Genomic DNA, 23,169 nt, shown 5'->3' with positions numbered 1-23,169 from the left:
GCAGGGGAGCCTGCTCAGGAGCAGCTGGTGGGGCAGCAAGTGTCCTGGAGCCAGCTGTGGTCATCCCACAGCGGCCAGGACAGCCAGGACGCTGTGCCGGTTCTGCCAGCTGGCAATAGCCTGAGCCTGGTGGTGGAGACGAGCCTTCAGAGGTTCCTCCATCTGCAGGAAGCTGCCCTGAGACAGCCCTCGAGTGCCGCGAAGGGCTTTCTAGTAGCAGGTGAGATCTTCTGAGGAGCTGCCTGAGGCTCCGCCGGGGCTCTGGAGGGGCGCGGCCAGGGCAGGCCGGGGCCCCTGAGAGCAGCGCAGTCGCTGGCTGTTTCCAGTGCCTCCGATGGCACAGCTTGAAAACGCCCTGTCTGCTTTGCAGCCGCTCCTGGGTCTCCCCCGTGCCAAGCCTCGGGCTGCAGCCCCGGCCGTCGGCAGGAGCAGAGCCCAGCCCACGACGCCGGGGACAGCGCCGGTGCCGCCCTGCCCCGCTGCCCCGGGGCTGCCGCAGCCGCCTGTGCGCGCTGCCCCGGCCCGGCTCTGCCGCTCGCCAGCCCGGCGGCTGCAGGGCGGTGGCCGCTGCCCGGCGCGCAGCAGGAAGCGGGTGAGAGCGCGGCGGCCCGCGGGGCCCGGCCCGCTCCACTCGCGGGCACTTGCGGGAGGGGCGGGTCCTGGGCGCAAGGCTGATGGCTCGCTCTTGGCCGCAGGGCAAAGGAGGCAGCGGCAGGAGCGGTACCTGCTGGGCCCGCAGCTGGGCAGCGGCGGCTTCAGCACCGTCTTCTCGGGCATCCGCCTCTCGGACGGCAGCCCGGTGAGTGGCCGCGACGGCCGGGCGCGGGCGGAGGGGCAGCGGCGGGGAGGGGCAGGGCTGGAGCTCAGCCCTCCTCTCCCCATGGCTCGCAGGTGGCCCTCAAACGCGTGGCCCGGGAGAGCGTCCTGCAGTGGGACGAGCTGGTGAGCGAGCGGGGCCAGCGGGACAGAGCGGGGCGTGGCGGGCAGGGAGAATCCCGGGGCGGGCTCAGCGTGCGGAGCCGCAGCCCCGCGGGCCTGGGCACGCCGAACAGCGGTGCCGGGGCCGGGCAGGGGCAGCCCCGAGCATCCCCCGGGCCGGAGGAAGCGCAAGCGCCTGGGAGGCTGCGGCAGGGGGCACTGGGGCATCCCGGGCAGGGCGCAGCGCGGCCCCAGGGCTGCAGCAGCAGCAGCAGCAGCACCTGCCGCAGGCCCTGATTTTCTCCTCCTCACAGCCCGACGGCACCCGCGTGCCCTTGGAGGTGGTGCTGATGGAGAAGGTGGGCTCTGGCTGCCAGAACATCATCCAGCTGCTCGACTGGTTTGAGCTGCCGGATAGCTTCATCCTGGTGCTGGAGCATCCGGGGGCATCACGGGATCTCCTGGAGTTCCTGCAGGAGCAGGACCAGGGGTTCCTGTGCGAGGAGCAGGCGCGCTGGCTTTTCTGCCAGGTGCTGGAGGCCATGCGGCACTGCACCGCCTGCGGCGTCCTGCACCGGGACATCAAGCCGGAGAACCTCCTCGTGGACCCGGAGAGCGGCGACCTGAAGCTCATCGACTTCGGTTGCGGCACCTTCCTCCAGGAGCGGGCCTTCACGGACTTTGCCGGTGAGCCCATGGCCTGGGCTGCTCCCGGCCCCTGGGCTCAGCGGGCCCACAAGGGTCTGGGCTGCTCCGCTGGCCTTCTTAGCCTTGTGGAATGGTTTCCTGCTTTTGGCCAGCTGGCTGGGGGACGTGGGGTGGCCTCGGGGGGGAAGCTGTGGCCGCGGGCGCAGCCCCTGCCTCGGTCAGGAGGCTGGTGCAAGGCTCTGGAAGGCAGCAGCCTGCGCCCGGCCAGCGCCGCCTGTCTCCCCTAGGAACGCGCGTGTACAGCCCGCCCGAGTGGACCTGGCTGGGTTGCTACCATGGCCACGCGGCGACCACCTGGTCCCTGGGCGTGCTGCTGTACGTCATGGTCTGCGGCAGCCTCCCCTTTCAGGACGACCAAGCCATCGTGCTGGGGAAGCTCTTCTTCCGGCGGCAGCTCTCTCCAGGTGGGTGTCCGGCCTCAAGCCGGCGGGCTTTGGCAGTGGCGGCGCACGCCCGGCGCGGCCCTCACGCAGCTCCGCGGGACGTGGATCTGCCCTCACGGGCCGGCCGCAGGAGGGGCCCGTGCCGACGGGGTCAGCGCGGCACGGGCGGCCGGAGGAGGCGGCCGCGTCCCGCCGTGCCGCTCTCCCGTGCGGGGCTGAGCCGGTCGGGAGCCCGGCACGGCCCAGAGCGCTCGCGGCACGGCCCGGGCCCCGCGGGTGACGGGGGCAGCTGGGCAGGAGACTTCTGGCGGTGACCGGCGCTTTCTGGCTTCTCTCCCCAGAGCTCCAGCACCTGATCCGATGGTGTTTGGCCAAGCACCCTGCGGACAGGCCGGAGCTGGAGGAGATCTCGCGCCACCATTGGGTGTGGGGCCGGCGTTTTTGATGCCTTGCCGGAGCCTCTGCAGCACCCACTTACCGAGTCCCACGCAGGACTGAGGACCTGGAAAATAAAACAGCAAACCCATTTTGGTGTGTCAAGGCTGGTCCTTGTCAGCAACTTCAGCTAAAGAAACGTCTTGGGAAAAGGGGGAATCAGAGTGCTGCCTTCAGCCTTTGGCAAGCTTTCCATGCCTGTCCTCCAGAGTGGTACTTTATATCTTCAAGCTCAGGCCGTAGTGCGGGTCGGAGGGGCTTTGTCGAGCCAAGAAATGCAGCAGTGAAACAACAGCTGCCCTTTCAAAGTGGCAGGGCTTCTTGGTGTCTCTTGAAGTGACACACAGGTCCATTGTGCATTCCAAGAGTCCGTGGCTTTCAGGGACAGAGACCTTCCTCTCTTACCAGAGCTCTGAGGAGAGCCGTAAGCTACAAAATATCATTTCAGGTTGAGCCCTGCTGAACTCTTTTTCTTTCTTCCTATGAAATGGGAGGCAGAGCTGGGCACTTGAGCAGCTTGGTCTGCACCATCCTAAGTCATGTGCATGGAGCCCACAGGAAATGTTGAGATACTGGAGTCATTCCCATGGTGCTGGTCTCATTTTACCCCCCAAAAGTATCTTCTGCTGCCTTAAAAACAACCAATGGTAATGGAAAGTGCAGTAACCAGTCACAGGAAAGCACCCAGCTGCCTGCCTGTGGGCAGGTGCCATCTACTAAACCTGTGCCACCTTCTGCCTACTGCTCTGACCTCCCAAAACAGGGTTTGGGAAATAAATGTGGGGTTTTTTTTTTTCAGAAATGTGCCTGATCTTTCAGTTTTCTTCCCTTTTATGCAGGCTGCTGAAGCTCTTGTGCCCTGAATGGCTCTCCCAGTCCCTACCTGAAGACCTGACCTGAGCCGTGATCCTTCCAGCCAGTACCCCACTGTGATGTGATGGTGAGAGTGTGTCAGCCATGGTCTGCAGCCTGAGCTGGGAGTGGTAATTATCCCTTTTCCAATGACCTGTGAGTGGTGACTGCCAATTGTCCAAGGGCCAGGACACATTTCCTCCAGGAGCTGGAGGTCCCTGTGTCCCCACAGCCCCGGGATGTTGGTGACCGCAGGCCCAGAGCCATTGAGTCCTCTGTACAAGGACTAATTGCAAGCTGTAACGTGAAATTTTTATTATGAGTCATTTGCTCCTTTAGCTATGTTATCTTTAGAATAATGTTTTTCTATTTTATTGTGTTATTATATTGTGGTATTGCCTTATTGTGTTGTTGTTACACAGATATTACATTTCCAAAGGTGCGGTAGTGGATCAGCTGGGTGGGGATTTGAATTCTACACCCTTGCACTGGGCCATCAGGTAGTGCTGCTTGCAACCCCTAACTGCAAATCTGTAGGTCTCAGATTCAGTCAAAGAGAGAAACGGAGAGTTTCTAGCCAGGCAGAAGCCTGGGAAAGAGTTGGAGAAGAATGTAAATAATTCTTTATCGCTCTTGTTGTTCACATTATTTATAGTTAAGTTCTATCACTGTGCATCAAGCACTCTGCACCAATGGTGTGGGCTGTTTTCACTTCAGAACCAATGGAATTGTTCCTCACGAAGCTCTGTATAAAAGAGCGGTGTATTTTAAATAAACCGGAGTTTTACTCTCAGCAGCCTTCTGAGTCAGTCTTCTCATTCCCGTCCTGCCTCAACAGTGACACCAAGGGAACCCTACAAACTGACATCAGGAACCTGGACTGGTGAGTTTTCTTTCCCAGGGAAAAAGGCTGGTGTTTGTGTTCAGGGCCCTGAGCAGGTTTGGTTTGGGCTCCATCTACTTTGATCCCTCCCCTAACGTATTTATAGACATGGATAGGATCACCCTAAACTTTCTCTTTTCCAGACCAAGAGTTCCATCTTCCTCCATCTTGCCTTACGGCAGAGTTGTTCCAGTCCCTCCATCATCATCTTCACAGCCCTTCACTGCTTTCTTCTGAGCTGAGGAGCCCCAGCCTGGAACCAGCCCTAGAGGTGCTCAGCAGTGCTGAGCAGAGGAGAAGGATCCCCTCCCTTGGCCTGCTGGCTGCACTCTCGATGCAGCTCAGGATCCCAGAAGAGTGCATATTTTGGCTTATGGTGACCTTGGTGCTCTCCAGGACCTCCAAAGCCTTTCCTGGCAAAAGCTTTCCAGCCCAGATAGAATGGCCCCCAGTATGCTCTGGTGCCTGCCTGGTAGTGTTCCTCTCCTGGAACAGGACTTTGGGCTTCCCCTTCTTGAACTTGGTGATGTTCCTGTCAGCCCATTTCTCAGGCTTGTCAATGGCAATATTATCCTTCGCCGCTTCCTTCGAATATTGTCCCATATTTGGCGCTGATGTTGAATTGTTCTGAGAAAGAGAACCCCATAGGACTGTAGAACAAGAATTTTTGTGGCAGTAACTGCTGTGTGCAAGAGTTTCCATTTGTCTTTCTCAATAAATATACAAGGAAGTGTAATACTCAGCTGGCCAAAGAAGAGACTACTTTCAAGGCCCAAGCCACCGGGAGTGGGTGTGTGGTGGAGGACCTGGGCCATGCCTAAGGCTGGCTCAAGAGTCTCTAAGTGACTAGGGGAGATCAGCACTGAGGGTCAGACTGGATCCCCTGGTTCATGGGCAGAAGGTAAAAACCCAGTATGTACAATACTGGTTTGATCAGAGGGAGGTTCAAAGAGCTGGAATACCTGTTGAAAAAAAACTTTCATTTCGAAAAAGGAAGATATTTCACTTCATTTCTTGAATTCCTATCTTATTTAAAGAAAAAAAAGTTCAAAGATAAGCAAGTATGGATCTCATAGAACTGATTAGTATCTATGTTTTCTAATTCCGTTTTTAAACTTGTGTGTTAAGCAACTGAATTAAAACATGTTGCTGTAATTGTGGGTTGAGGCATGTATTATCTGCATTAATATTTTTTATTATTTATGAGATATAGGCATTTTTCAAATCTTTGCATAAAACTTCTTGGCTAATGCAATCTAAGTACCTAAATATAATTAGTGGAACAGTTTGATAGCATAATCATTGCCATGGGCTGTAATTAACATAAATTTTAATTTCATGACCTTGTAGAAGAGATTATAATTGCACAAACCATCATTGTGCTGAGAATGTTTTCCTCTTGAATGTTGATTTTTGAAGATGATCACCATATATTTTGAAATTATTATTATTGTAGTACTCATCTGCATTCAGAGAATCAGAGAATGGTTTGGATTAGAAGGGGACTTTGTAATCATAAAGCTTGTAGATCATCTGGTTCCACCCTCCCTGCCATAGGCAGCAACACATTCCTCTAGACCAGTTGGCTCCAAGCCCTGTCCAGTCTGGCCTTGAACACTTCCAGGGATGGGGCAGCCATCTCCAGGACAGCTTCTCTAGGAAACCTGTGCCAGGGCCTCACCACCCTCACATGGGATAGTTTGTCCCCATCTAACCCTGCCCTCTGGGAGTGGGAAGACATCCCCCTTTGTCTTGACACCCCAGACCCTTGGAAACAGTCATTCTCCATCTTTCTTTCTCATATGCTCCCTTCAGAAACAGGAAGGCCACCATTAGGCCACCCCAAATATGCCCTGGCTACTCTTCTAATTTGTTAATTCATACATCTTAGATACTAATGAATGTTCAAAGGGAACAAATTCTTTGATTTGTACTCAGCATCCTGTATCTGGGCACCAAGAGGTTTGCTGAGTGGGAATGATGGAATTGGTGGAATTGTGGGGACACACACATAAAACTTCTGCCAGTTTTAGGTTCATGTCTCAAGCACCAACTATCCATTGCCATCTTGGTGAAGAGAATTCTAAATCCAAATGGATTTTTTTCAGGCTGTGAACTGCAAGCCATGCAGTGGGGTCCATCCTGCACCATGCAGACCTGCCATGCCAGTATTGACAGGTGGGCTGAGCAGCACCACTGCCTGCCATGAGCTCAGCACCACAGAATGGGCTAATTGCCCTAATCAGTATTGGCTGTGTTGGAGCTGTGCCAAGGAAAACATTCCTGGAGTTGTCACATCAATTAACCCTTGAGCAGAAAGAGGATCCCCATTCCGCAGCTATGGATCTGTTAGCTGGAGAAAGGGACAACCAATCTTTTGGAAAATATAGCAAATGGAACTACCGCTGCTATGCAGTGCTTGCTATGCAAGCATTTCACAGTAAGTGGCTCAGTATCACAGACTGCTGCTCACTAGTGCCCAGCTTGAGACTAGTTGCTGGCTACAGAAGGAGGTGTTGGCATGTTAGTAAATACTGTCTGCTGTTATCTGTGCAAACCAAGATCAATGCATTGAGACCAAGCTGAAATTCTGGAGAAGACTAAAGCCCTCATGCAACATGATAACTAAAATTAATTAGTGTAAAACAACTGTTTGGTGGTCATGACTTAGCTTTTGTTTCCCAGGTCTCGGGGAACAGGTTTTGGCTGTACTTACTCTTTAAGAAAAATGGCTTTAAATGGATGCCAGCTCTGTTCAGCTTCATTATCCTTGAGGACAGTTTCCAGGGAATCCTATGTGGACACTTCCTTAAAAAACTGAAAGTTTGCTCTCCTAAAATTTAGGGTCTTAATCACAGCCAGACTCTTAAATGCTCCTGCAAATAAAAGTCAATATATAGACAAATGTTTGCAAAAGCCAGTGTGAATGAACATTGAGGGGGAAAAAATTTAAAAGCGCTCTCATGCCAAGGATCAAAGGCCAACACTCAGAATTCCCAGCTGGCACTCACTCCCAAGTGCTGCAGCGATGCTGAGTGCCAAGGCACGGAAAACTGCCTTTGCCATTGCAGCCCTCGCACTCCCCTGAAAAGGCAAGGGCTGCCTCACTGCTGCTGCCCTTCCCCGGGCAGGGATTTCAGCCCAGACCTCACTGGTTCTCATCTTGTGCATTCTCAGCTCTGGACTGCAAATGTGCTGCCATCAGGAGATGGTTCTTCACTACACTGCATCAGCAACGGTGGAGATGATTCCATTCCTGACAATTCAACAGAGTAGAACTTACAGGAAGAGTGAGTCATCTGTAGATGAAATTAAGTTCTGATCCTAATTATTTCACAGAAATTTTAGGGGATTTGAACTCTCCCTCTAATATCTGCTCTGTTTGTGTGGCTGTAATATTGAACTGTTTATAAAAATGCCTAACAAGAGTGCTCCCAGGTATAATAATTCTTCTGCGTGCAGTACTTCTACTTCTCCAAAGGAGCGGTGCTTTCCGTGGTAAGTGGAAGATCAGTGACTTTTCCCATCCTTTCGCCAGAGGACGGGAAATCCCAGGAGCGGCAGCAGCCGCCGTGTGCCGGCAGCGCCCGCCCGCTGTCCCCCTTGTACCGCGGAGCGCTGCGAGCGCCTCCAGCGCTGCTGCTCCGAGGGCGGCGGATTCACCGCGAGCCCGAGGGATGGCCGGGCACGGCTCCCCGAGGCTCCCCGGCCAGCAGCTCCCACCTGAGGGGTCACTTGGCCGGCAGCTCCCACCTGAGGGGTCACCGGCTGCCAGAACGGCAGGTGAGACACCTTGGCACGGGAGAGGACTGCAGAAGGAACAGCAAGCTCCAGCTAAAAGGTCTGTGCTGAAGTTGTTCCATGGCAATTCCTCAGCTGCTGGAAACAGTAGGAGATGCGGCAGCTGCTCCTCCCTCGGCAGAGGAGTGTCCTGGGGACCCAAAGCATCATTGCATTAAGGTGCAAAGCCAAAACACGCAAGCCCTCTGCAGCAAAGGTTCCCTGCCAGAGCTGCTGTGCGCTGCTCACACAGGGCAGAGGAGGCACGGGAGGTGCAGACACTCTCTGCTGCTGAGTCCTGCCTCAGAAGTGTCAGCAGAGAGCTGGAGACCAGGAATGATGACCAGGCTCCCTGGTTTCTCTTCTTTCTTGCATCCTGGACTGGGGTATTGAAATGAAATAATTCCTTGTGACTGATTCCTCAAAGCTTTATTCTCTGCTTCAGATTCCTCTGCATCCTGGAGAAGACCTGCTTCCCCCTTGCTTTGTGTTTATCTTCTGCTACACCTTGGCTTGTAAAATAAAGAATTACTGTACTGCTGCTTTGGAGAGGAGAGGGAAATCACCACTGCCGCTGGATGTCCATTGTGTGCAAGAAGGTCAAGGGCAGCCTTCTGTGGCCAGCAGCCATAGTGTGGCCAGTGGAACCAGGGCACGGATTGTCCCCCTGTTCTGGGCACTGCTATGGCCAAACCTCAAATCCTGCTATGGCCAAACCTCAAATCCTCAGGTGATTTGTGGGACCCTCATGACAAAAAAGACATTGAGGAACTGGGGTGTGTCCACAGAATGGATTAGATCTGGTGAAGGGGATGGAGAACAAGGAGCAGCTGAGGGAGCTGGGGGGGCTCAGTCTGGAGAAAAGGAGGCTCGGGGGAGGACCTTCTGGCTCTGCACAACTCCTGAGAGGAGGGGACAGCCAGGTGGTGATTGGATTCCTCTCAGTTAACAATTAACAGATTAACAGATAAAAGGGAATGGCCTCAAGTTGCGCCTGTGGAGGTGAATAGGCTGAGTTGGAAAGGACTCACCAGGATCACCCAGTCCAGCTCCTGACCTGGCACATGACACCCCAACAATCCCATCACATGCCTGAGCGTTGTCCAAATATTTATTGAACTCGGACAAGCTTGGTGCTGTCGCCACTTTCCTGGGGAGCCTGTTCCAGTGCTCAACCACCCTGTGGGAAAAAAAGACCTGTTCCTGATATCCAGCCTAAACCTCTCTTTACTTAGCTCAGGGAGCCAGATTATGCTGAGCCACTGCTCTAGGGCTTTTGATTAATGCCTATGAACACTATCATTATTGATTGTTTATCAGAGGCTGAGACCTTAAGAGGTTTCTTCCCCCAAGGGTCGGTGTGCTCTCATTCCCGTGAGGAGCTGAAAGGTGCGGACGTGGGAAGTCTGGCCTGCCTTGTGCAGAGACGAGCACAAAGCGGGGCTGCGCTCCGCGGCTCCGGAGCTCTGCTCCCGCGGGGCGGGCAGGCCGGGACCCGGCGGGGCGGCCTCCGGGTGCTGCGGCAGCGGCCACCGGGGGCGCTGTGGGTGAGGCGGGGCCGGCCCCGCTCCCGCCCCCGCTGGGCTGGCACCGGCACGCGCGGCTCCGCCTGAGGGCCCGCGGGGCGCGGGGAGAGAGCGGGAGCGACCCCGGGAGCGACCCCGCAGCGCCGGGAAGGGGAGCAGCGCTCGGCGTGGAGTTTCACCGCCGGGAGTCTGCCGGAGCTGCTTTGGAGGCTGCAGCTTCTGTGCTCTAGGTCAGGCTGGGAGAGCTGGGGGTGTTCCGTCTGCAGAAGAGAAGGCTGCGGGGAGACCTCAGAGCCCCTTGCAGGGCTCCAAAAGAGCTGGGGAGGGACTTTGGACAAGGGCCTGGAGTGGCAGGACGAGGGGGAATGGCTTCAAAGTGCCACAGGGCAGGTTTTGATGGGATATTGGGAAGGAATTGTTCCCTGTGAGGGTGGGCAGGCCCTGGCACAGGGTGCCCAGAGCAGCTGTGGCTGCCCCTGGATCCCTGGCAGTGTCCAAGGCCAGGTTGGACAGGGCTTGGGGCAACCTGGGATAGCACAAGGTGCCCCTGCCCACAGCAGGAGGTTGGAAGATGATCTAAGATAATCTTGTAGGTCTCTTCCAGCCCAAACCACTCTGTGATTCAAGGAGCAAGGAAGGCCCTTTTCCCAGTGAAGTGTTGTGTCTCCTCTTGGCTCCCAGCTTGCAGTTGCCAGTTCTTCTGGAAGCAGGCCCGGGCACTCAGCTGCCATTAGTCACTAGATCTCGATAGGAGGAGTGTGACATGTTCACAGAGAGGAAGGCTGTAAACAGATCTTCAAGGCCAAGGTAAAAAAAAAGCAAAGGACTGAGGAAAAGCCAAAGGAATTTGTTGTGTTAGTCAGTTTTCTGGCTGTTGAAATGCCCCAGGTCATTTTAATAGTTTCTGGTTTTGGTTTGTTTTAGTAAAAAATGAATGTGTTATCTCCAGCATATGCTCTCCAGTGCATGTACATGTGTTCCCATCTCTTTGTTGTATATCAGGTTATATTAACTGAAGACAGAATCATAACACAGCAGTAAAACATTTAAAGGCATAGTTATCCAGATTCAGGCATTTCTCACTCTGCTCTTTACTTTTTTGGTAACTGTAAGCAAGGCAACACCATCCAGTTTGTCTACTTTTCCTCTCTGAGGAAAAGATTATCCTTTTTCTTTTTTTCTCATTTTGAAAATAGCCTTAGATGAAAATGGTTATGTGTGTGGTATGTAGGGTTCATTGTTTTACCTTTCTCTTCTGCTGAGTTTCCCCTACTATTTTTCATTCATTATTTTGTCCCAGTTCTCCATTCAGTAGGTTTGAAGGAATTCTAATTGTTGAGATTATGGTTCTTTGAAGGCTCACTTAGCCCACCTTTTGGATGAAGGAAAGAAGAAGACAAAGTCCTCTAAGAAGAGGAAAAAGCTCCCTTTAAATAGGCATTCAGAAATGTTTGCTGATGCCATGCCATTTCTGATGAGTAATCAGCAGAAATGTGTTGGAACAACACCCATCAGTGACTTCACAAAAAAACCACAGTCAGACAGGTAGGGAACAGAAGCATAAAACCCCAATTATATGTTCTTAACTAAAGGAATGAAATGGACAGATTTTCACCGGGAATTATATACTCGTGTATTCTTGCTCATAGCACTAAGGACTTGTAACAGATTGTCTCCTCACCACATGTAAATTTAGTGTCATGAACTGCTTGCTGCCTGTTGAAGTGCAGGCTACCAGACTAATATTTGCAATGGCAGACATATTGTATGGTTTTCCTTTTAAAAAGAAATTGTCTTTGCTCTTAGCAATCTAGATATACACCCAGTCTGACAAATATTTTTTAGGCTGTATTTCCAAGTAAATGGCTTACATGATGATGCAGTAAGATAATGTAATGAACAAGAATGGAGTTAATGCATCCATCCTTTTTTACCCTGACTCAGCTGCTGAATAGCAATACAGGGATTCTCACTGACCCCAAGGACAAGCACAGTGCCCAAGCTATTAGGAAAAGCACTGGGCAGATAAAGGCTATTTCCACATTTCTTGCCAGTGTCTCCTTAAGAGTTCCTAGGTTTTTTACCTTTTAGAGCTATTCTGTAAGTCTCTGTAGTTTACATGTTCTAAATCTAGCATATATTGCTGTAATGCCATCCTAATAGATTTAGAATTGGGATCTACCCAGACTTCAGTTCATCTCAGAAGAGGCAACTTTGATTCTTTGAATTATATTCTTTAAAGTTAGAATGAGACTTATGTTCACTTTAATGTTAAATTTTGCCAATTAAAGTGTATTATACTAATATGTTAGTCCTTCTTCTGGTGCATTTTTAATACAAATTGAAGCTTTATTCTCTTTCTGTTTCAGACAATCTACAACTTTTCCAGAGGCATGGGGAAACGTAGGTGCAAGTTCAGCTGAGGAAGTCAGAGGCCTGCCCGATGTAGTTGGTAAAACTGGTTTCCCTTAATGTCATCTATTTTAATTTACAGTCACAGGAAATGTGGTACATGTAACAGGTTTAGCTGTTACCTTGTGAGAGATTTCAAACCGGAGTTACAATTTAATAGAAAGATTACAGCAAATGCAATGATACAGCAAAACTGGTTTAAAACCACAAAGTCAGAGTACCACCTGGCACCCTGTTGGTCAGGGTTGCAGTGGTTGCAGTCCTGTCAGAATGGGTTATTGTAAATGCAGGCGAACCCAATGGGAAGAAATTATGATGTCTGACTCAATTCAGAAGGCTGAATGATTTCTTTATTATAACTGTGCTAAAATACAATAATATACTATATAAAGGAAGATACTAAAACCATATATTACTTTCTCTAACTCTATATCTCTAACACAACTCGTCACCCTCTCTGGAGAGTCCAGCCCCAGGTGGGTTGGATTGGCCATCAGGCTCAAACCATCCTGACCAGAATCCAATCAAGCAATCACCCTAGGTAAACAATTCTCCGAACACATTCCACATGAGAAAAACAAGGAGCAGAAATAGAAATTATTTTCTCTTTAATTTCTCTCTGTGCACCTCTATGAAAAATCCTGAGAGAGGGAGAAATGTGCTGCCACAACGGGTGGCCCTGTGGAAGTTCAGATCCTCCTCTGGATATCCAGTGGTGGTGGTGTCCCAAGTCCCCAGACTGCCTGAATTATACACAGTGGAGTTCATGTGGTACATCCCTCAGTGCAGGGAGCTTCATAATGGAATGGAATGATGTAATCCCATGAATGCTAGAATATTTTTGGAGTACATGGTAGTCGTTTCAGCTTCCCATTCTGCAACTCCATAATCAGTTCATTATGGCCCATTAGCACAGATGACCCTCGCTGGATAGATGGTGCAGCTGCTTCCCCAGCTGAATCATTTTAAGGATAAAGAAATACCACCTCACCTTGCAGGGCTTGCCTCTCTCATTTTAACACTTTTATCCTGGTGGTCAGGTGTGCTGAAAACCACCCATCATTAGCAGGTCATCATAAAATGAGGTAGAGGGGAGTAGAGTACACAGTTTGGTTACACCCACGTTGGTACTCTTTCTCCTGCAAGGTAACAAAAATCAAGCTTGGGAAATGGCCTGACACATTTTTGATGATATGTAGGTAATTTTGAAGATGACGAGGCTTCTAATAGAAAAAAAAAGACAGTTGTGAAGTTGTTGGTCAATCACAGGTTATGTTTAGATGATAAATTCCAGTTCTGATGTAATCAGATCTCATTCCTGAAATGTTGCAAATTTCTTATATCGTACCTGAGCTTAATTGATAGTTCTATGCTGTTATCCTTCTGAAAATCAGAAGTTTAAAATATGCCCTAGTATTTTTAACCTGCATTTGCTAAGATTGCACTTCCCTTGGAAAGATGTTGCACACTGTGAAAGCTGCACAAACTACAGCGGTCATAGTGTCGATTTTGGCATTTACTGTTCATGCATCCCGTGTTCTGCAGCAACAGTTCCAGGCTATAGAATCCTCATTTCTTCCTTGGCAGTTCCTGAGGAAACAGGCAGCAGTACATGGAAGAACCTGGCAGAACGGCGGCAAAAGCATCACGATAGAGCAGTGATGGGAATGCAGCGGGAGCTGGGCTGCATTGGCAGGGTAAGGCAGGAGTTTTTTATCCAGTCTGGAGCTCTTCTAAGGTCAGGGCCCAAGATTCAAATGATCACACTGACCTACTGTTACAGGAGATGGCAGCCTCTGTTTTGAATCTTCAAGAACTCCTTCAGCTTCAAGTGATGAAATCAGATGAAAAGAGTAAACTTCTGTTTGAAAAGGTTGCATCTGACATGGCTTTGGAAGCCTTCTCATTTGAAGTAAGGCAACTCAGCATTGGCTCAACTGCAGTTACTTGTATCTGCTCTGCGTAGCATCTTCTTATGGCTTGCTGGAGTCCAAAATTATTGGGTTTTTACTTTTTAAATTTTCTTTTATGTGTTTTCACTTTTCAGTGAAATTGAAAGTACATTTTTATTGCATGGTTTGGAAGAACTCTGGAATATGATACACGAGGAGTCCTCAAACAGAAGGAAGTGTATCAGGGCAATGGATGCATCCCTAAAGGAGACTGAAAGGAGTCGAGCCATGAAAGTGAGCTGCAGTCTTAATAACTGTTACATAAGCATAAGATTGGTATTTGCTGATACAATGCTGGGTGCAGAGCAAAGAGTAGCTTGTTTCCAAAGGAGTCAGAGGTCTGCCTGTAGTTCTGTTGTGTGGTGATTGCTTTCTTTTCCCCAATAAACTATTCATTTTATACCCACATAATCAGAAGCCACTTTTTTCCTAGTTTGAAGGTGTTTCTTTCACAATTACTTATGCTAAAGATGCAAGGAATATACAAGCTGCTTTTATTTCCCTGGAGGGTTGTGTAGGTCAAACTTTGATTTGGTCTGTTATTTTTGGGGGGGACATAACCATTCTGCAGTTGAGAAGGAGCTTAGACATGACCTAGCTTGATTTTAGTTTGGGTTGGCTGGATGTCGCTAGCAGACATGTTGCAGTTTTGTAGTCTTCAGCCTAACCTGTAAAAGTCATTGGACATCATAGGAAATGTTTGGATTAAAAAAATAGACTGTGGAAGAGCTTGCTGCACTGTCCTTGTAGGCAAAGAAGAGCTGTTTGTTCTACCAGTGCCAGTTGCTTCTCTTTTTGTAATTCAGGTACGATGAATAGGTCCAAGAGTACCACCAGTAACCTTTCTGTTGGATTAGTTACGATAAATGTCAGAGATGAACACATTTGCTTTAATTTTGTGTTCACTCAAAACAGGCACTGGTGGATTCCCTTCAGATATTTGAAAGGAATTTAGTTAGATTTTTAAATTCATATTATGGCCAGTCTGCAGAGCACTCAATTATCACAGGTATTAAAGAGCAATCAGCTGAGTAGTAGCAAAGTAGAATGTTTTAGTTACTGTTTTTATGAATTACTGAAAAAGTTAGTCTTTAAAGTAACTAAGATTAATATTTTAAAATTTACTTCTCAATCTGTGTGTCATCCAATTAATTTTAATTCACTTTAATAGTTTTAATTAATGAATCATCAATGAATAATGAATTAATCGAATGGAATTAATTTTAATGGAAAAAATTCTCTTGTTCATGTAGTTTTTTAATTTGGGATACTGATATTTGAGTTAACGTTTTGTTGTTTCTTTTCTTTATTCTTTTATTGCACAGATAACAGAGGTACTGACCAAGTATACAGTGAAACTGGAGGAAATTTCCTTCTTCTTGGCAGCTGATGTTCACAAGCTCATAAACAATAAGGCAATGGTAAATGTTTTACCTGGAACAGGATAGCAATCTGAATATTCCTAGAATGTCTTTTTTCCTAGCTGAAATTAATTTTTTCTGCCTATCAATCACTGAAATACAGAGAGATTTCTACTTTGCGGGGTATTTGTAATAATTTGTATTCTTTTTTCACCTCATTTTCTGTAGAAGATATATTTTTTTGTTTGTTTTTGCATGTTGTATGCTGCTTCTACTCCTAGTTTTGTTTTTTTTTTTTTTAATATGCAGAATATAAACAGAGCATTGCTGGGTAATGAGAGGGCAACTGCCAAGCTGCTCTTTAATCTAATGAAATCGGAGCTTGAGAAAGAAAAATTGCATCAACTGAAGTGGCAAGAGAGAGTCAAGGACTGGAAGCTCATCCAAAAGAACTGTGTTATTCAGAGCTTCAGGTCAGAAGTTTTGCAATCTTATTTTGGACAATGAATAACACAAAGTGACTAGTGTTCACTTGTGGTTTCTATAAAACCACAAGTTAAAAAAAGTTATTTTTTCTTTATACATATCATGTATGATATCATGTTTGATATCATGTTTCCATTATACGTATCTTTTTTCCATCCTGCAGAGAATTTATGGCAAGTGAAGAAGTACAGAATCCCCCAGCTGTGGAAATGGAAAATATGATTAAGGAGCAAATTGTACTTGGTGAACAGAGACTGAGGGTTTTGCAGCATATTGGGTATGGCAAAAGAGGATATAGTATAAAGGAAAACAGTTCTTGCTGGAGTTAATGTGAGGAGCTTGGCTACAAAATGCACTTTGCTTTCTGTCAGTGTGTGATTGTTAAATTCAGCAGTAAGACAGGGTCAAACCCTATTTTTCTACAGCTCTTTTTAATGGAAAAGCATTCTTGATTTTCACTGCACCAGCTACACTAAAGAAGTGGTGATTGTGGGCTAAAAATGCAGGAATGCAAAAGTAAATATTACTGACATTTGAAACTGGTAGAACTGGGCAGACAAAGATGGGTGGAGAACTAGAAGTTGGTGTTTTTTTCTCCAAGGGGTTTAATTTGTGTAATAAATTCAGAGAGGAATATGGATAGAAATCTGACACTGCTGTGTTTGAATATCCATCCTGAACACAAAAAGCATTTTTGGGTGCAATGCATTACTGTATTTACAGGGAGTTTTTTTACAGTGGATGTTGGGAGCAAGGTAGATAACAGTTCCTTGTTGGGTCGTAAACAGTTGGCCTTGAACAACAACAGTCTCTTTGGTTGATTTTCATTGCAAGATGGCTGTAAATAAAATAAAGCACAGTAGCATGGATGCTCTGATTCATAATTTTGTATTTTTTAATAGTTTTATATACACGTGACTGGTTTGTATTTTAGAATACCTGACAACACATACAAAATCTGACTTAAATGAATGGTACAGAACTCTGGAGAATTTAAACACAAGTATAGGTAAGTTGGGAAATCATAAAAACAGTCTGGAATTCAAGCAATACTTTCTTTTTTCCTGGGCAATGATGAGGCATACTGTTGCTTTGAAAGTGCATGTTTGCTCTATTCTTTGTTCCATCCCGCCTTCTGAGTTGCTTTGAGCTGGCAGTAAGACCCAAAGAAGCTGCCTGTGACATCACTTTCCTTTGGCTGGTACAAACACTTGTACATGGTCACATCTAGCAGGAACTGGCTTGGTTAGAATTAATCTGGGGAAATAAAAGTTTAATTTTGACATGGAGCAGTTTTCAATCATACAAAAATATACTCCTTTTTAACTCTTGGAGAAGAAGAGGGGAAGAAATACTGGAGGTACTTCCTTTCTCTATGTGCTGTAGGGTGCCTTCCCTCTGTGTGCTGCCTTCTCTTGCTCCAGAGCACGTCTTGTTGTGATGTTTGTAGCCCGTATGGTAGCAAAGAAGCTGGTAGCAATTGTAAATAACTTGCTACTTCTAAGCATGATTATAAAGGGCTGTGTATTAAAGCATCTTATTTGATTGGTTGTTAGTGTCACACAGATGTGTGACACTGCTGGGATCTGTTCCCTCTGCTGAGATTCAGCACATGGCCTCTTGTCATGTTTCCTTTTCACACTGCACTGTGAAATACAGAATGTTGACTGTGGTCTGTTCCATACCATTCAGACACCCATAGTGCAGAGTTTGTGGAGAAATTGCATGTCCAGTATGAGCTGGTGCAGGGCAAATGTCAGGAAAAAGTTCAGACCTGCAAGGTGAGTGTCCCAGCTTTGGGTGTGGTAGCCGTGGTACAGTGTGCCATTACAGTAAAATGTGTTTGAGGATCCACCAAACACTGAGATAACAAGTGAAATTAGTTTTTAACCTCTGTCTTAGTCAGTTCAAAAAGTAACCATCCATTTAGTTTCACAGTAGTGTTTGGCATTTGTACTTGAAATGTGTAAAAGCTGTAACAAATGCCAGTAATGAAGGGGGTTCTGTCCTGTGTTTATGTGGAGAATGTAAGGACCTTCAGCCTTTGTGCTAAATCTATCTTGGCAAATCTCTCTTGCTCTCTGTCTCAGTTTCTCCTTCTGTATCCAGTTGAATTGTAGTGTTTAGTAAACAAATGTGGGATATAAGAGGCTGAGTCTTTCTCTGTCCATCACAAGAGAAGAAACACTAAGTTTAGTCATGCTTTCTGAAAGTCATGCATGTCAATAAGTTGCTATTCTTTTCATTTAGATGACCCTGTTGGATAAGAACATTTGCACAGTAGAAGATGTTGAAATTGTACATTCCAACATGCTTCAGATGACTGAGAAACTAAAACACAGGTTTGAAGAAGAACTGGAGCACATGGATGTATGTTAATTACATTTGCTTTTATCTTCTTGGCATTAGTCTGTTATTTCTGTGCTCCTATCTGCAATGCCTTCTACATTGTAGGCTATTGATGTCACATTAGAAAGAGCTCCATAGTGTGACTAAACACTACAAAGAAACAAGGTTTGGTGTGGAAGAGTTTCACATGAAAGAGTTCATAATTACTGTGTTTATTGTTTGTAATATATTGCATTTTTATTATCATTTATATCTGAAATACATATGCTAGGTATGAATGACGTATGGCCCAGTCTGTCTGAAGGCAGAGGAATAGATTTAAATGATCTCCCAAATGTTGTGATTCTATACATAAAAATGACCACGCAGTTGTTCCTAAAGAGATAAATTGTAGAATATGATTCAGTGCTTTGCCATGTCAGAATAAACAGAAGTTTTGATACTCTCAGCTTGTAGAATAAAAATCCACATTCTTACCCAGTTTACTTGGATTTTTTTTTAGTCACCATATAGAAGACACAATATTGAACACCATTTGTATAGTTCCATGCAGCCTTTTCCCATGTTATATATCCTCTTATTCATTCCTTTCACCTTCCAGCAGTTTAAAAATGAGTTGTTCACTGGAATGTTTTTCTTTAGAGCGATTTTAAGGAGATGGCTAAATGGCATGAGCAGCATTGTCGAGGCTTGTACAGCTGTGTTCAGGAGGCCATGGGTCTGTGGGATGTCCATCTACTCAAACTGTCACAGCAGGAAGATGTACTTGAGGAAAAAGTAGATAAATACAGATTGGAACAGGATGACATAATACAGGTATAAACATAAAAACAATGATGTGGCATAATGTAAAGAAAAGTCTTCTTAATACAAAGAACCCTCTGGAATTCAAAACAGCTGCTAGAAATATCTGACTTTTATATTGGAATTTCTACTTTTAAGTTTCATTCCGTCAAGTGCATTTTTGCTAAAGGCTTGATTCACACTGAATGGACAGTCCTGTCTTATTCTTGATATGGCAAAAGTGATAAAGATCACTGCTGCTTTCTGTACAAAGTGGCTGTAAGTTGCTATTATGAGATCTTGTGCAGGTATGGAGTCCGGTTGGATGCCAAATTCTCATAGCTACAACAGCCAGCTTGGGGTGGCTGTGTCAGAGCTGTTCATTATCAAGGAAGATCTTCACAGGTGATAAGTTTTGCTAAGGTCTTGGTGTGGAATATACATTCATAATCAAATTACTTGAATCCTAAATAGTTATGGAGATTTTAGTATATACTAAACTGTTTTTATTAGCTTTTTAATGTGGCCTTAGGTGATGAAAGATGATCTGGATACAATTTTGGAAAAAATGAAAATGGCAAGCTGTGAAGAAGAGCTGAAGGAATATTTGGAGAATGCCCTTTCTTCTCTAGATCAAATTAGAGCTAGGTATGAATTTTGTATAAAAGTAAAGCATATTTTAACATTGGTTGTACTACTTAGGCCTTGTTTATGCTGTTGTGTGAAGGTATGGAAAAAAGAGTGTTTCACTTGATGTAAGAATATAAAATAATGCACATATTGAACAAGGTTAAGGCAAATAATACCCACAGTTTAGGAATGGGATGAAGAAAGACTGCTATAATTCAAAAACCATACCACATCAGTATTCCTGTGCATACCATCACATCCATGCCTTATTCAGAAGGTAAAAGTAGTTCAGATTCTTGAATCACAGGAATCAAAAGTTGGTCTGCACCATCACGTCTGCACTCACAGACTTGATCTCATTCAAAGTTGCAGGGACTAAGATCTTTAAGTAGCCAAAGTATTTAATTTTGGTAAGCTCTCTGTTATCCTTCTCATGATTAGGCATTTGCAACCTTAAAAACCCTATAAAAATTGGTACAATACTGCTCTTTTTGCTAAACATTTTAGCAGCAGGTGTGAAACCCGAGAGGAAACAGCTCTGTTCTCACACCCAGGGGTCTTTTCTGCCTGTTAGATCAGAGGCACATTAGAAGAGCAATATGGACATGAGGGGCAGTCTTACACGCCTTATAGTGGGATTGTGGTGGTTTGATACTCTTAAGAATCATTCATACAATTTTTAAAAAGCCGGAGGCAACAGACCAAGTGAAAATACAATGTAACCTATCTGAATACATACCTAAATTCCCCATAGTTATCTTTGTTTAGAAGACAAAGCAAATGTAAATGAAAACAAGTGTAAACACTGATTTTTCTTGAATCTAGACTCAGCTTGAACCATTAGTTTTTATTTTCAAGTAAAATGAAAATAAACCAGAAAGGCTCAGTCACAGCTGAGCACAGTGTAGAACTACCAAGAAAGACAGTAATTTGACCTCTCTTACGTAAGCAGAGTTTGAACAGTTCCCCATCCAAAAGGAAGGATGTAAAAGGCTTTATTGGAAATATTTCTTAACTTTTGTGCATTTATTTATTTGTAATGAACTAATCTCTAACAAGCCAGGATGTGATTGTATTCAGTATAAACAGATCAATGACAATGTTTAGCCTAAAGGTTTTATGAGATTTATCAAAAAAATTAGATTTAAGGGCATTGTAGTCACACTTAATTTTATTTCTAATATTTTAATCTCTTAAACAGTGATCTTCAATTTGACAGGAATGAGACATTCAAGCAGATTGTAATGAATGAAGTAATGGCTTATCCAAAAGCTATTTTGTGGGAGTTGATTTCTTATAGTATATCCATCAGCCAGCATTTTAATGTGAAGGAAATCTTCAAACAGGTAAAAAGAAAATTTCTTCTGGTTTAAAACCCTACTGGTGTATTACTTTTTCACTTTAGAGAAAATTTACATTACCTTTGAAATTCAGATTACATAAAGTACCGTTTCAGCCATTGAATAAAGTGCTTTTGGTAGAGAGAGCAGAGGGAAACCAAAACATTTCTCAGTCCCGCACTTTTAACTCTGTCCTTGTTACAAACAGAATTTTAGCAAATTCACTTGGCTTTTGAACAGAAAACTACAAGGTAACAGATTTTCAGCAATTGATTTGAGTGTTACAGGTTCTTTAGATAGCGAGTGATCTTTTCAAGACTAGCCTATCTTACTGAAATAGATATATATGAGAAGGGATATGGATTTTTTAGAAGAAAGCAAATCTATATTTTAAAATGCTGTGGTGGGTGTTTTTTGTTGTTGTTTTGCTTTTAGAACTTGCAAGACACAATAGACTCCACAGTTCAAGATCGAAATAATACCTCAACAGTCCAAACAGGTATTTCTGCTTGGTTGTTTTTCAATCTGTATTTCTTTGGATTGTAACCAGAAGAACTCTGCTTTAACTGTCAATAAGTAGTCGAGGCTTCAGAAGGTGAACATATGGTGGAGCAGCAAGCTGAGAGCATCGTGCAAAGAGAGGAAAATCAGAGTATCCTGAGTTGGAAGGGACCAATAGGGATTGTGAAAGTCCAACTCTTGGCCCTGCCCAGACACCCCAACAATCTCACCCTGTGTATCCCTGAGAGCATTGTCCAAACTCTCCTGGAACTCTGGCAGCTTTGGAGCTGTGCCCATTCCCTGGGGAGCCTGGGCAGTACCTGGCCACCCTCTGAGGAAAGAACCTTTTCCTAATCTCCAGACTAATCCTCCCCTGGCACAGCTCCAGCCATTCCCCGAGTCCTGTCCCTGTCACAGAGATCAGAGCTGCCCCTTCACTGCCCCTGAGAGGAGCTGCAGCCACCAGTGAGGTGTGACCTCAGTCTCCTACAGCAGAACCAAATGCCTTCAGCCACTTCTTGTATGGTTTCCCCTCCTGACCCTTCACTATCTCTGTGTCCCTCCTTTGGACATTTCTCTAATAGCTTTAGGTCTTTCTGACATTGTGGCAATCAAAATTACCCCCAGGGCTCGAGGCAAGGACATCCCAGCCCAGAGCAGAGCAGGACGATCACCTCTGTCAGCTGGTGCCAGAAAATGGGGACAGTTGTCAAAAATCAGCTGGAGAAAAAAAGCTAACAGAGAAACAGGTGATCTTGGCACGGGAAATTGAAGAAACAGAGGAAAAAGAAGATGAGGAGAGTATGCCTCATAAAAGTGAAGAAAATGAGCATGCAGAACAGGGACTAAGCATTACACAGGTAAGTGAGCAAGAGAATAAATTTGAAGGTGAAGGCAGTCTTGTCCAAATTAAGGAGAAATAGGAAAAGTCTTTTTGCTGAGAATGAGTAGAAAGTAATTTTTTTCTTAGTTTGCTTACAAAGCACACAGATCCTTTTATGGGAAAATGGAGTGTATAAAACAGTTCACAACCATTCTTTTCAATCTTTTACCCTTAAAGAAACCCTTTGCATAATTTTTTTTTTCATCTGTCTTTCATCACAGTGTTCTCAGCCTGTGGTTTTAAGGTAAGTATTTGTACCTAAGTATTAATTTTTCAGTTTCCATTAATTTGTTGCCATAACAAAAACCTTTTAAAACATTTTCAACTCTGCCTGTGTCTTGCTGGCATATAAATATATAAAAATATAAATGTATAAAAATATAAATATTGCCAGCACTGTGTAAATGTCCAAATTGAGAATGAGAACATTATTCTAAATGTCCAAATTGAGAATGAGAACATTATTCTAAATATCCTCAGGATTCCTACACTAGCTGGTGCACTGTTGATTCTATGCTGGTACCATTGCATCCCATCGCATCCCATCGCATCCCATCGCATCCCATCGCATCCCATCCCATCCCATCGCATCCCATCCCATCGCATCCCATCCCATCCCATCGCATCCCATCCCATCGCATCCCATCGCATCCCATCGCATCCCATCCCATCCCATCCCATCCCATCCCATCCCATCCCATCCCATCCCATCCCATCCCATCCCATCCCATCCCATCCCATCCCATCCCATCCCATCCCATCCCATCCCATCCCATCCCATCCCATCCCATCCCATCCCATCCCATCCCATCCCATCCCATCCCATCCCATCCCATCCCATCCCATCCCATCCCATCCCATCCCATCCCATCCCATCCCATCCCATCCCATCCCATCCCCTGGGGCCATGCCCATGGACAGGATGGAATAGGGGCCGGGCAGACACCCCACAGCCGTGCTCCATGCCCTGGGGCGGCGCGGGGCTGT

General features: G+C 46.0%; 2 protein-coding genes and 2 long non-coding RNA genes across 4 annotated transcripts in view; all 4 read left to right on the top strand.

The window, feature by feature from the left end:
• Positions 1-3,288: 3,288 nt before the first annotated feature.
• LOC121468906 (uncharacterized) lies at positions 3,289-4,858 on the top strand. The gene is made up of 3 exons (XR_005978689.2): positions 3,289-3,427; positions 4,135-4,179; positions 4,323-4,858. It is a non-coding gene; the product is annotated as an uncharacterized lncRNA (long non-coding RNA).
• A 4,664-nt stretch (positions 4,859-9,522) lies between these two features.
• Positions 9,523-13,900, top strand: LOC140680612 (coiled-coil domain-containing protein 180-like). Its single transcript, XM_072918592.1, has 5 exons — positions 9,523-9,715; positions 10,079-10,292; positions 11,855-11,937; positions 13,485-13,594; positions 13,681-13,900. Exons 2-5 carry the CDS (start codon positions 10,249-10,251, stop codon positions 13,861-13,863), a joined length of 420 nt encoding a protein of 139 aa, XP_072774693.1. The 5' UTR covers positions 9,523-9,715; positions 10,079-10,248; the 3' UTR covers positions 13,864-13,900.
• A 64-nt stretch (positions 13,901-13,964) lies between these two features.
• On the top strand, positions 13,965-16,565 carry LOC140680613 (uncharacterized). Its single transcript, XR_012051970.1, has 4 exons — positions 13,965-14,083; positions 15,175-15,270; positions 15,520-15,683; positions 15,860-16,565. It is a non-coding gene; the product is annotated as an uncharacterized lncRNA (long non-coding RNA).
• A 75-nt stretch (positions 16,566-16,640) lies between these two features.
• Positions 16,641-23,169, top strand: part of LOC140680540 (coiled-coil domain-containing protein 180-like) — a 71,008-nt gene continuing 64,479 nt past the window's right edge. Inside the window, exons 1-6 of the mRNA XM_072918330.1 lie at positions 16,641-16,705; positions 17,947-18,066; positions 18,688-18,861; positions 19,361-19,476; positions 20,678-20,804; positions 21,234-21,297. Coding sequence (XP_072774431.1) covers positions 17,947-18,066; positions 18,688-18,861; positions 19,361-19,476; positions 20,678-20,804; positions 21,234-21,297 — 601 coding nt within the window. The 5' untranslated portion in view covers positions 16,641-16,705. The remainder of the gene's footprint in view (positions 16,706-17,946; positions 18,067-18,687; positions 18,862-19,360; positions 19,477-20,677; positions 20,805-21,233; positions 21,298-23,169) is intronic.

Source organism: Taeniopygia guttata, chromosome 25, assembly GCF_048771995.1.
Source record: "Taeniopygia guttata chromosome 25, bTaeGut7.mat, whole genome shotgun sequence".
NCBI lineage: Eukaryota > Metazoa > Chordata > Aves > Passeriformes > Estrildidae > Taeniopygia > Taeniopygia guttata.
Note: the sequence above shows the minus strand (reverse complement) of the source record. Positions and strands in the feature narration are given on the sequence as shown.